At 38.6% G+C, this 12,870-nt stretch overlaps 1 protein-coding gene across 1 annotated transcript; it reads right to left on the reverse strand.

Annotated features, from left to right (window-relative positions):
* Positions 1 to 1,804: 1,804 nt before the first annotated feature.
* Positions 1,805 to 12,819, reverse strand: LOC119262233 (golgin subfamily A member 6-like protein 22). The gene is made up of 8 exons (XM_037533356.1): positions 11,864 to 12,819; positions 11,526 to 11,580; positions 8,656 to 8,982; positions 7,999 to 8,030; positions 6,791 to 6,823; positions 5,531 to 5,591; positions 4,214 to 4,564; positions 1,805 to 3,769 (listed from the first exon to the last, which is right to left on the reverse strand). The coding sequence occupies exons 2-8, from the start codon at positions 11,542 to 11,544 to the stop codon at positions 2,469 to 2,471; spliced, it is 2,124 nt and encodes a 707-aa protein (XP_037389253.1). The 5' UTR covers positions 11,545 to 11,580; positions 11,864 to 12,819; the 3' UTR covers positions 1,805 to 2,468.
* Positions 12,820 to 12,870: the final 51 nt, after the last annotated feature.

Raw genomic sequence — 12,870 nt, forward strand, 5'->3', positions numbered from 1 at the left:
TGCGAAAAGGCTTCTGCAAAACCCAAACGGTTTCAATTAATGGAGTAAACAGCTAAAAATGAAAAAAACTTGTTTCTAACCATTTGTACAAGACATTCCTTAAAATCTGGAAAGTAAATGGATGGATTCTAATCTAAGTAATCTTAGCAGTCATGTTTCTGTTTTTCTACTGAAAAGAAGATTTGGGATGATGGGAGTAGCATTACTGCTACTGAGTGCTCATTGGTTGGTGAGCTGATCAGGTCACTGGCTTAGTAAAGCAGTTTGCATTCACTGATGTCATGAATGTCTGTATTACCTTTAGTTTAAAAGCATTCAAGAATATAACACATATATATTTATGTGTTCAGAAATGTTGTGCTTTTTTTTCTATATAAAAAAATATAGTTTACAAACTACGATTTTGCACAAAAGTTCCATCGGAAACCGTTCATTTTGGACTTGCTTGGGAGTTTACGATCCTGGAAGACCTTATTGAGTGGTAATTCTCCTCACATTCTTTGGTTCCATCACAAAAAAAAAAAATCATATTAATAATTCAAGGTCCATAAACCTGTATGGATGCTGTTATAATACAAAATAAAATTGTGCTATTATTCCAACTGCACCAGATGGTTAACCTGCTACAGCCAGGGCAACAGACAATACATCACATTTTTTACAGCCCTGTCACTCTCACGTTCCCTTTTGGACTGGTTGTCAAATAGCCTTTTACACGGTCATTGTGTTAATATGATGGAGTTGTTCAAGTATTTTGCAGGATTTGCAGAGATCACATGATGCCAGCCTCACTCTCGTGCTCCAATCAGTGCTCCAGTTCCCCAGAGTACCGATTGGTTTCACCTGTCCTTCTCTGATTAGTTTAGCTTAAAGCCGGGCCTGTAGCTAAATTCATTGCGAGGTATTGCTTCTTTCCACAGAGCTACTGAGCATTATTTCTAACTGTTAATTCCTGATCTGATCTGTTTTGCCTTTTTTTTGTAATCTTTGTTTTTGTGTTTATTGTCTTTTCTGGATTTGACCATTGCCTGTGACCTGACCACGATTGTGGCTTCTGTTTGCACCACTAAAGCCTCTCATTCACCTTTTATCTGTGAGCGTCTGCGTCATTCTGTCTCCTTACAATGAACTTCATTCTTTTCCTATTTTTTCCCCACAAAAGTGTGTTAAAAATGATAGTAAACAGAGACAGAGATGATATATAAATAAAATAAAACATGATTAAAATGGAAGTGGAAAATGTGTTTATTTTATCATTATTGTGATATATAGTGATATTGTGATAATATGCAGCAAGTTATTCATACTTAAAGAACACTGACAAGTTGCAAAGAGAACATAGTCATGTTTAACTGGATTTAGTGTAGTACAGTATGTGAAATATTGGGTAAAAATCATCTTACAGTTTATCGGTTATCAGTTTTTGATGGCTGTTTTTAATTGTGGCACTAATAGTGCACTGTGGGTGTCAAAATATCATGAGACATATTGTGTAACTCTGAATCTTGTACTGTATTTTGATATGATGTTGTTGTATTGTCCACTCCCATATTGATTTATGTGTCAGAAACTCTTTGAAAAGATGCTTCTTCAGGGGTTCTTTAGTAAAGAAATGGGTTCTAAATACAACTATGAACACTCAAAGTTCCCTTTGCATGACTAATTCATGTACGAAAGTTCTATAAAGAACCATGTACAGTGCATTCTCCATCAATTTGAAGCACCATTTCATGATGCAAAAAGCAATTTAGGGTTCTAAGAGTGTTCATGGTTCTATATAGAACCAATTTTTACTAAAGAACCCTTGAAGAACCATGTTTTTTAGAGTGTAGATGAAAAATGTAAAACTAGAATGATACATTTAAAGAAAATATAAAAGAATGTGTTATATTAGATGCTTGGATTTTCAATACACAGTCATGTCAATAGCAATGCACTTATATACTGTATGGCCAAAAGTTTGTGGACACCTGCTCATCCAATGTTTCTTCCAAAATCAAAAGTATGAGTAAGAAGAATGTCTGTACACTTCAGGAAAGGCTTTATACTAAATGCTGGAACATTGCTGTGAGGATCTGACTGCATTAAACAGCAGGAAACACTAGTGAAATCAGGTACTAATGCTGGATGATCAGCTCGGGATCACAAACGCCACTCCCACTCATCCCGAAGGTATTAGTTGGTGCTTCATCTCTCTAGAGAACACAGTTCCACTGCTCTACAGCTCCATGCTGGGAGGCTTCATTGAACAGGGTGGCCTTAGGCTCATTTGCAGCTGCTTCAGTGCATCCTGTTCTATTGCCAGTGCTTTTCTATGAAAATTGCACAAGCTATGTGTTCATTTGAATGACTGTTTCAGAAGTAAATGCACCTTAGTGCAGCTGAATTCACTAATAAGAAGGGGTGTCCACAAACATTTGGACATAAAGTGTATCTGCCCTTCGGTAACATGTTGGCACCGTTCATAGCTATTCACTTAAAGGTTTTTTCACATCAGCTCTTTTTTTAGAATAGCCACTTGATCTCGCCTCTGGATGCTTGTTTTCCAGATGTTGAGCCTCTTCAAGTTCAGAAAGTCTTTGTTTCAATTTCTCCAGCTCTCTGTCCTTCTCTTCCATCTGTCTGCTGAACTCCTCCTGCATCTTGGAGTTTGAGGCCAAAATGCTCCCCTTGAGTTCAGGCAGGATGATCTTCATGAGGTTTCTCTCTACTTCCATTTTGTCTTCTCCTTCATACGTCTCCCTGATCTCCTCCATCCCTCTTTCCTCTCTCTCTCTCATTTCTTTAAGGCTGTGGATAATATTCTCCATCTTAGTCCTCTTCTGTAGATCTTGTTTCAGCTGTCGCTCCAGTTTTCTTTTCTGTTTAATATCCTTTTCTTCTTTAATCTTTCTCTCCAGTTCAGTTGTTTGTTTATTGAGTTCTCTGATATCTTCTTCATGTTCTTGGATCAATACCTCTATTTTTCTTAGAGAGTCCTGCACCACCTTTTCTAAGATCTCTTCTTCTTCTTCTTCTTCTTCTTCTTCTTCTTCTTCTTCTTCTTCTTCTTCTTCTTGTTCTTCTTCTTCTTCTTCTTCTTCCCTTACTTTCTCCTTATCTTCCTCTTGCTTTGTAATCTGAGATTCTGTCTCCAGGTACATCTCACTGCTGTAGAACCCCCCTTCATTTCCTTCCAACATCTTCTCTATCTTCTCCAGCAGCTCTGAGATTTGAGAACCATCTCCACTCTCCTTAATGCTGAGACAGTGTAACCTGTTCCCACATTTCTCTACAAGTCTCTGGACCTCCTGGTTTCCTGACTGGATAAACTCTTCAATGCTCTTCTCTTGGACTTCATCAGTAACAGTGAAAAGGATCATGGTGTTCCTCCAACATCTCTCTCCAAAGATCTCCTCCATTTTCTCCAGCATGCCTTTCTCCTCTCCTGTAGACTGCTTCACTGGTATAACTAGGAGAAAGGCGTGAGGTCCTGGGGCAGACAGACGGACACAGTGTCCCACGTCCTGTCTCAGCTCCTCCAGAGAGAGTCCAGGACTGAACCAGTCAGGAGTGTCCACCACAGTCACCTGCCTCCCAGCCACCTCCCCCTGTCTGCTCTCACTCTGCTGCCTCACTGTTGACGCTCCAGTCTGGCTCCTCTCCTCTCTGCCCAGGATGATGTTTTTTGCTGCTCTCTTCCCACATCCAGTCCTCCCCAGCAGCACCAGCCTGAGCTCTGATGCAGGAAGTGATACCAGTGAGGCTGCACTAGAGGATTCTCCAAGGTCTGCAAATGAACAAGGATGAGTCGTTTTAATTGCTCTGTTTGAAGAGTGACAGAGTTCTGATTATCTAAAATTCAGAGCAACACTTGGTGCTAGAAATAATGCAGACCATAGACCTGTCAAACACAATCATCACATAGCGCCACTTGACTCAGATGACTACTATTTCTACAAAATATTAGCTAACCAGAATCACTGCCTTTGACTTTCACATGAAACCAAATACGGAATAAAAGGTAAATCAAAACTGCTAGTGTCGTGTGAGCCCACCCACTTTTACTGTGTCATTGTGCATTGGGAAACTCAACCAGGGTACAGATATTTTTCACATACAGATAGATGGATAAATGCCTGGTGCTTCATCTGGCTCCTATAAGCCTACCCACACATCAAATCCCCAATCATAATGACAGGATTTTATCAAATGAATCTCAGTAGTTACTCACTTGGTGGAAGCTCCAGCTCCTTGCTGACTGTTACTGCTGAGTCTGGATCTGTTATGTCCTGCAGCTGCTTGTTTCTCTCCTCATGCTGCTTGTCTCTTTCCAGTAGCTGTGTGTCTCTTTCACTTAGAAGTCTCTCCTTCTCTTCAAGCTGTTTGGTCTTTTCAGCAAGCTCAGTTTTCAGTTGCTCCAGTACGACCACCATCATCTGTAGCTGGCTGCTCTTGCTCTGCAGTGCCTCCTCGGCTCTTTCCGATTCCAGCTTCATATTCCTTAATTGTTCTTCGGTTAACTCCAGCAAGCTCTGCTTCTCTTGAAGTTCCATTTTCATGGTCTTTACATCTGTTTTACACTCTGAAATGATTGAACACAGTATAGTGGATAAAGATTCTGCATATATTTAAAGCTTAGTACAGCTCACATTCTTAGACGAGTGTTTTCCAGTGTTTTAGTGCAGATGTAGTCAGACGGCCAAGCCATGTTTGATGCCCATATTGTACTTCCTTAGTTTAGCACTGGAGCTATGAGGCTAATGTTGCAAACCAACACAAGAGGTCAATAGTCACCCAATTTTATTCTGTAAATACATCCTTAAAACTGACTTGTCACTGTGTTTTAGGTGGCAGGTTTAAGTTTCGTTTCAGCACTGGTGGGAAGTATTGCTCATACCACCTGACTCATCACATGATGAGGCATTTTTTTAGGTTTATAGGTGAATAAATCTGCTAGTCACCTTGAGTTAAAGATTTGTGTAGTTAAACACAGCAGGCATACATTTTACACAAGCGCTGTAGCGAAATCTAATAGCATCCCGAAGGTGACTTGTGTTTGTTAGCAATGTTTGCTCTAGTCCTAAACAAAAGAGTGATTTAAATGAATCATCAAAAAAAGAGAAGTTAGCTCTGCTATTATCTTTTAGGGAAGATAATATAGAGTACAACATAGAATATTGCTTCTGCTTAAATCATCCTTTTGTTTCCTTGGAAAATCTAGTGGGACCAACTTCTCAACAGCTCTTCCTGCTCTGCCCTGCACCCACCCTCTAATCATTAGCTGTATTTAGACCCTTCGTCTCTGTTTAGTCTTTATCAAGTCTGGCTATTGTTTCATATACATTTCTGAGTCAGTCTGATTCTCAGTGTGTTTCCAGCAGTGCTGATCTTCTAGTTTTGACTCCTTGTTTCTGGTGCTACGCTGCCTGCTCATGTTTCAAACCCTGCCTGCTACTGTCACAGTCATTTTTGGAAGAGCTCTTTTAATAAAATCTCGCTACAAATGCTCTCTGCCTCCTCATCTACATCATGACACTTTCATACCCACCAGACAGCAAAGCAGAGTCCTCCATTTTCAGTCGCTCTTCATCTGTCCATTTTCTACACCACTGGGAGAGTGAATAAAACAGTAAGGGTGAGTCACTGAGGTGGTGGAGCCACAGTGTAATGCAAACTAATGCCGTTTGAACAAAGCCAGTTTTGTTTGATTGAAATTATATGTTGGCTGTTGTTCAGTTATATCCAAAATTTTTGAATGAATCAGTTCAATTATTATCTGATGGTTTATAGATTTCATTCATTGTTTTTGTTTTTTTTCCCCTTTTTCTCATTAAATAAAACTGAAGTTCGTATTTTATGCCGTTCATATACAAAAATCAGTTTCAATGAAAAGTTTTCGAGACCATTAAAGTGAGTTGCAGTGCCTGTATGACTGTAATGCAGATGACCGTTGACTGTGACTCACTTCCCACATTTGGCTCGAGTGCTTTGCGCACATTTCCAGCACACATCTGTGACAAACCCGTTTTTTATAAACTGGTTATAAGTGTGAAACACTGATTCAGTCTGTTCCCTGAGCACCCACAACTGACAGAAACTACAGAGTAGAGGTTGCATAGCCATATGCATCAGATGCATAGCCAGAACCTTCACACTGAGTGGTCAAGTAGGAGCACAACATAAAAAGATAGCATTTAATTCTGGGCATAAATCAAAATGCACTGAATTCAGTCAGGACAATTACTGCTGAAATTAAACTGAGAGACAAAACTGAGCTGATGCATATTATTTTTATTTATTATTATATGTAAACAGTTGCATATGTGACTGCTTTTACTCTACACCCCATCAATTAATGACTTACGCTGCAATCGATCTGTTATGTGCAGTAATAACATTTAGTCAGTCAAACTCTGTGGCTCATTTACAGCACAACAGGCCTGTATTTATGGAGGTGTTGCAGATGGGAGAAGTAATAAAACCTCAAACGTTGCTGAGAGACACCATGTAATCAATATAAAATATGTAAGTGCTCCAGCTAATGTTTAAGAAACCTATAGGTAAAGAGACATCATGGCAATTTCATATAGATGGTAATGGTATAGTTCAGACAGTATTCACTCTTTTCATTCATTTTAATACAATCACAAAGTGGCTACTGCCTTGAGGTCACTGGTGTAAGAAAAGTTCATTGTTCACAAGATTTTAATCCAAGTGATTCTGGACTTTTTCTTTTGGCCCATTTTTCCTCACTCAATGTACGTGAAGTCTGAAGTCTTCAGATTGCGTTAAAAGAAGCTGAGCTTACCTGCTCAACGTTGACATGTGGGATGACTCCACCCTGAATAAGAACCAATGATTAGTGACAAAGAATGCAGCTGAGGATCTGGAGAAGATGTTAAACAGCTTTTCCAAACCACTCTGTCTTTGTTCTGAGCTACTCATTTCCTCTCAAGAAGCTTCTCATTCTCATCAGGCTGTTTTAACGACTCTGTCAAATAACCCAACCAGTGAGTCTAATTCATCTTATATAATCCATCACTGAGCAACACTGGTAAAAATACACATCCTTTTCCAGGCTATTATTACCCTAAATGTGATTAGGACCATAGACTTATTAGTTTGGGAACAAACTGGGTGTGAAATTTGTAAACAAGCCAACAGTTTGTGACAGTAGGGGGAGCTGAGATTGCCTGTTGTTAGAACATGGATGTAAAGTTAGCACGGCTGAAAAGTCTCTTCAGAAAAATATAATTATCCATGTAGATGTTTTGCATGTACAGAAAACGCATTACATGTGGTAAAAATCTACATAACAATGGAAAAACAGCTCCATTAACTAATGTTACGGTTTTGCTAGCAAGCTTGTTTTAATTCAGACATTAAAAGAGCATGGACTAGAGGAATTTGGGGTGGAATTATTATTATTATTTTTTAAAGTTGTTTCTCTTGTTGTGGATTTCGCCACAATCCAGTAAATTTTAGCAAGTTGTCCCCTGACTGTGCTCCATATTCTTATATTCTTTCTATTAGATCACTTCTAGTTCTGCAAGACTAAGTTAGGATGGATCAGTGAAACACTAATATACTAATATAATATATGTTCTCTGATTTTTATTATAATTTATGCAATTGACGCTTAAACATAATCACATTTAGCCCAAAATTTCTCATGGTCGTCCCCAGACGTTCTCATTACAAGATGACATCTGACCCCACCAGACTGATTATAACAAAGACTGACAATTTGAGGTGCTGTCACTTTGCAAATGCATTAGAAATACAGTAAGTTACAAACTAAGCAGTCGATTCTGTAACTTTTTTTCTTTCTCACATCAACGTTTTTATTTTGCTTCTTTGATTATATTTGATATTTGTATTATAATTTACAGAATCCTACCATCATAAACCCAGATTACGTATTGTCCAAAAAACACTTTTAATCAAAGTGGATTTATGTGAATGTTGATGGACGCAGTCAGTGAATGTGCACATTGTTGATATTTTCTGGCTTACCTTAAAAAATCGAAAGAAGCTTTTAAGTGGACCTGTGTGAGTTAATAGACAGAACAATGAGCAGCACATCAGCACTTAGGTACAAATTCATTTACAATAAATGTCGTCTTCAACAGAGGTTTTCCAGGCTCCTGAGCTTCCTTAACAGAAAGCACAACAGGGAGTCTCTTTTTGTTACGGTCTCTTTTTAAGACTAATATACACTATATTGCCAAAAGTATTCGCTCGTCTGCCTTCACACACATGTGAACTTAAGTGACATCCACTGACGCTGCTCTGTCATCGTTCCCAATCGCTTCCACTTGACCGTGGAAAATTTAGTAGTGAGGAAATTTCACATCTGGACTTGTGCTTGGTTTTATAAACTGTGGCCATGGAAGTGATTGGAACAACTGAATTCAGTGATCTGGATGCGTGAGTGAATACTTTTGGAAATATATTGTAAATGACTTTTCTTCTCATTGCCTTTTTTCTAGATCCATGTGTCCAAAGCAAGAACCTTCTTTCTTAAAGTGTGCTAATTTATTACATATAGTCCGTAAACATGACATGGAGGAACGATGCAGGGTGGGAAAACAGTGTGATCTACTAACATGAATCACCTACATTGTTGTACAGTATGTATTGGAAACACTGATGTAGACTAGAGATACTTACGCCACCATACTCTTGCTGTGAGCTCCTCTGTTGTGTCTCCATTGGTGACCTGACACAGGTAAAGTCCAATGTCGCACTCCCTGCACTCTCGAAGCAATAAGGAGACGTTTCCTCTCTCCAGCTCGTGAATGAACAGACTCACTCTGCCCTCATAGCCCCGCCCCTCTGTCACCTGCCCGTTCTTATAGAGACAAACACAGTCCGTCCCCTTAAACCACCTGATCGCCATGGAAACAGCACTGGCTTTAGGAGACAGGTAACAGTAGAGGATAACAACACTGCCCAGTGGAGCCTTCTCCGGGCGGCGGCCGATGAGTTTAAACATACCTGTGTTTGAAAAGATAAACCCTTTGTTTGTGATAAAACATCATTTTCACATAACTGCAATTACTGAGAGTAAACTGCAGAATATTGGCTTTAATTAAACTGTATATACATGTGCATTTGGCATATCAGTCCTACCAATTCAGAGGACATGAATACACAACCCACACCTGTTTCCATACTCTTTATAGCGTGCCCTCATTATCATTTCCCTTCAGGGGAATCCCCAACAGATTAATGCAATCAGATGCAATTTTGCCAAGCAAATGTTGGGCAAGCCTGTTTATAAGCAACAGCATTACAACTACAAGAAAAGACTTAATATTTCAAAACTACGTTAGATTATAGGAGAGCGTAGTTAATTTATGCTTACGCCTGTATAGTTAACCGTAGCTCTAATCTTTTATGTAATTTGTTTATATTTTAAAACTTTTCTATTTTCTATTAAACTTTCTATTTCTATTGCACCAAGAGGGGAGGGGGGGGGGGGCTGTAAACCAATTTCGTTGCGCAAATGTACAAGTACAATGTGTAATGACAATAAAGGTTCATTTCATTTCATTTCAGATTAGATATGTTCACACTGAGATTTATCTATGCAATCTACTCTACCTTTCATACATGACTGCTGATATAACCTCATCCGCTTGTTTATAAGTCAGCAAGCGAAAAGCCAATAGCTAATATACTGTGGTTCTAAGCCATAGACTATCGCCAGGCAATCATTCTCACAATGCATGCATGTTAAAAAACTGTTTGCAAACATTGCTATGGTTAATAAATTAGTTCATTTATGCTAGTGGAGGGCAAATGCTTTGATTAAGAAATCCCCTCCTCAAAATGTGTCATGAATAGGCTTTTCTGTCCTGACAAACGTCCCAGCAGTGAATTGAATTAAAGTTGGTCAGGGCAAAATAATGAAACAGGGCCCATTTGGGACTTGACCCAGTAGGTCTTCACCTTCCCCATGTAATTTTATCAGGTTGATTGTCAGTGTGCTTCCATCCAGAGCCTCCAAGTCTCCAAACATAGTACCTCACTGCTGTCAGAACAGAACCTTGTATCTCCAAAACGAGAACTTTGCAGGGGAAGCAAAAAACTTATTTTACATTTAGTGTAAGTCAATGGAACCAGAATTGTTTCCGAGTCATTCTGGGACGTTTCATTTGGTCCGTTCTTTGTGAAAATTACTCACAATGTAAAGGGCAACAGACATTTTCAAATTATGTCAAAAACAAAAAATGGAGATACAAGGTTTTGTTATGACGACAGTGCTAAGAGTTATTCCAAGATTGGGGTCAAATGGACATGATATTTTTTTGTTCTGGTTTATGTTTTTGTATGTATTTATTTATTTATTTGTGTTGGTTTGTTTGTTATTTTGCTCTTACCTTAAAGAATGCCACTCTCTTCATCAAGTCACTGACTGCATTACTTTTACAGCTAAAACATACTTGGGGTTTGACAAAAGTCATTATCATAGATAAACGATCATCTTTGATTATATGATTATAATTATGATTATAATGAGTATCAAAGTCCATTAATATATGTAGTGTTCACATGGAAATAGTTACAGTGCAGGTACAGTATATTAGAGCATGGCTACAAACACTTATGGTAAAGCAACTTTTCTTTGGTAGTGGTACTTCAATATTATTTTTAATATTAAAGTTGTTACTCATTATTATCAATAATAAAAACTTCAGTAACTGTGCACACACACACACACACACACACACACACACACACACACACACACACACACACACACAGATATTGGATACCATCTACATATTAGGATTATGATTTGCAAGTGCATTTAGTGTAAAACCCCACAACCTAAATAGGGAACAGAGCAAAAAGACCCAACAAACAAATAGCAAATATACAAACAAATATAACAAATAGCATTTCATCTTATAAAATGCAGCATAATCACAGCTGCTAGGATTGAACTGTGTAATTACAAATGCCCCCAAACTTCTGATTTTAAAGAGTGGACTGACAACGTTATAGAACCTGCGCGTCTTGTGAGGTTATGATGGGGAGAAACAATGAATTCAACTGACCATGCAAACTGCACAAAACCCTTATATTCTTTTGTATTATTATGTCTTCACACTGATGTGACGCCAGTTTTAATATTCTTTATGCATTTTTTTCTGTCCTTTGCAATGAATTGCTGCTCCAAAGTTGCACATATGTGCCACATTAAACCTGTTATGTATAATTAATAAAATGTACTTTTTTTGGCAGTTATTCACGGAATAACTCGTACGTATGATGGCATCATTCTGGTGCAGTGCACCACATTTCCTGAGAAACAGGATGTTTCAAGAGTGCACATTGTTTCAGAAACTGCGAGAAGAGAACACCTTTAGTTTATGATATGAGCAAATGAAGAGGTGTAAGGAGAATCTGCACTTAATCCACGGTCTAAATTTATGTCTACAGTTTTTCACACTTGCTCACATCAAAAATATGGTGGGAAATAGTTGGCAGGTAAAGCAGATTACTGATAAACATCTGCAAGCTTGACTTACGGTTGGGTGCAGCTGCCATGTCTCAGAGCTGTCACAAACGGTGCCTAATACAATCCTTTGACAGGATAGAGAGAGAGAGAGAGAGAGAGAGAGAGAGAGAGAGAGAGAGAGAGACAGAGAGAGAGAGAGAGACAGAGAGAGAGAGAGTTTTACACTAACAAAACAGTTTGTTCTCATATTCATCTGAGATTTTCTACATAAAATCTAATAGTCTATGTTGCGACTATTGTAGAACTCCATGTTGCCTTTATGTTAACATCATTCGTCTGTATTTTTCTCTCTTATTGCTGATTATAATGTGTTTTAGCCCAGTGTTAGTGTAAGCTCAGTCCTCTTACCTTTACTGTTCTGCAATGCTGAAGGGGAACTGCATCCACTTATACAGTCTCACGTAAAAGCTTGTAGCGTCTTCTTAGTCAGCTAATGAGACTCGTCATGATCTCTACGCAGTTCTCATCTATTACGCATTATCACACTGCTAGCCAGACAGGATGTCTTGTAGGCTGTACTTTCACTTTCAATCCTCTTTTCACAGCATGTCCAAATTTTTCTTCTGCACCAGCCCTCCAACTCCACCAATCATCTATCGAGCGCTCACCTCCTCCTCTCTCTAGAGCTCTACCTCTTCCCTCAGTCATGCCTTTTAGCAAATTCTCCTGCTTTTGCACCCTTTTATACTGGTGTAAACGTAAACATTTTCTTTGTACATAAGTAGTTTCATTAAATATTATAGCTTTCTATTTGGCATAATTAGTGTATTTTTCTTGGTTATGTAGTTGGTTGGTATGGTTATACCTGTTTGTGGGTACAAATGGAGGGGAAGGGATTCAAGTGTGAGGTTTAATATCAAAAACTTTGGTGCACTAGTCACTTAAGGTTCAGCCCCAGTATGTTAGAAGGGACGATGGTGTTAACTTGGTGCCAGTAGAAGACTCAAAATCACACAGAGACAATCGCGGTAATTAGAATTGATACTACAGCCCAAACTACTTCTGAGGTGAAGGTTTTTGCAAACCCTGTTATTTTTGGATATGGTCATTTTTAAATGACAAAGGTTCATGAAATGTGATGAGTGACTGAAAATCCTTGTCCTCCTTAAGCCATAGTCCATTTTTGCCAGAATAAATGTTTATCATGATTATCATTCATAACAATGCTCAAATATTTATTGGGAATTGTGGATTTTGTCATATTTTATGATATGTTGTCTGCTAATCTGTGCCTAATAACACCTTTACCTTTGATAAATCACTAACACATGGCTTGTCATGGCTTATTGCTTTACTTTAACCTATTTCTTTTTGCTGAACGCCAAACCAGCAGCAGCACTCTTTGATTCCACGTA

The sequence above is a fragment of the Pygocentrus nattereri genome, chromosome 23, assembly GCF_015220715.1.
Source record: "Pygocentrus nattereri isolate fPygNat1 chromosome 23, fPygNat1.pri, whole genome shotgun sequence".
In the NCBI taxonomy this organism is placed as follows: domain Eukaryota; kingdom Metazoa; phylum Chordata; class Actinopteri; order Characiformes; family Serrasalmidae; genus Pygocentrus; species Pygocentrus nattereri.

Bases quoted from the DNA above. Each gene is read 5' to 3' on its own strand.
- LOC119262233 (XM_037533356.1), bottom strand. The intron at 5,592-6,790 runs GTAAGCTCAGCT...TCACTCTCCCAG, and splicing joins CACATGTCAACGTTGAGCAG to TGGTGTAGAAAATGGACAGA. The intron at 3,770-4,213 runs GTGAGTAACTAC...GTTCATTTGCAG, and splicing joins GGAGCTGGAGCTTCCACCAA to ACCTTGGAGAATCCTCTAGT.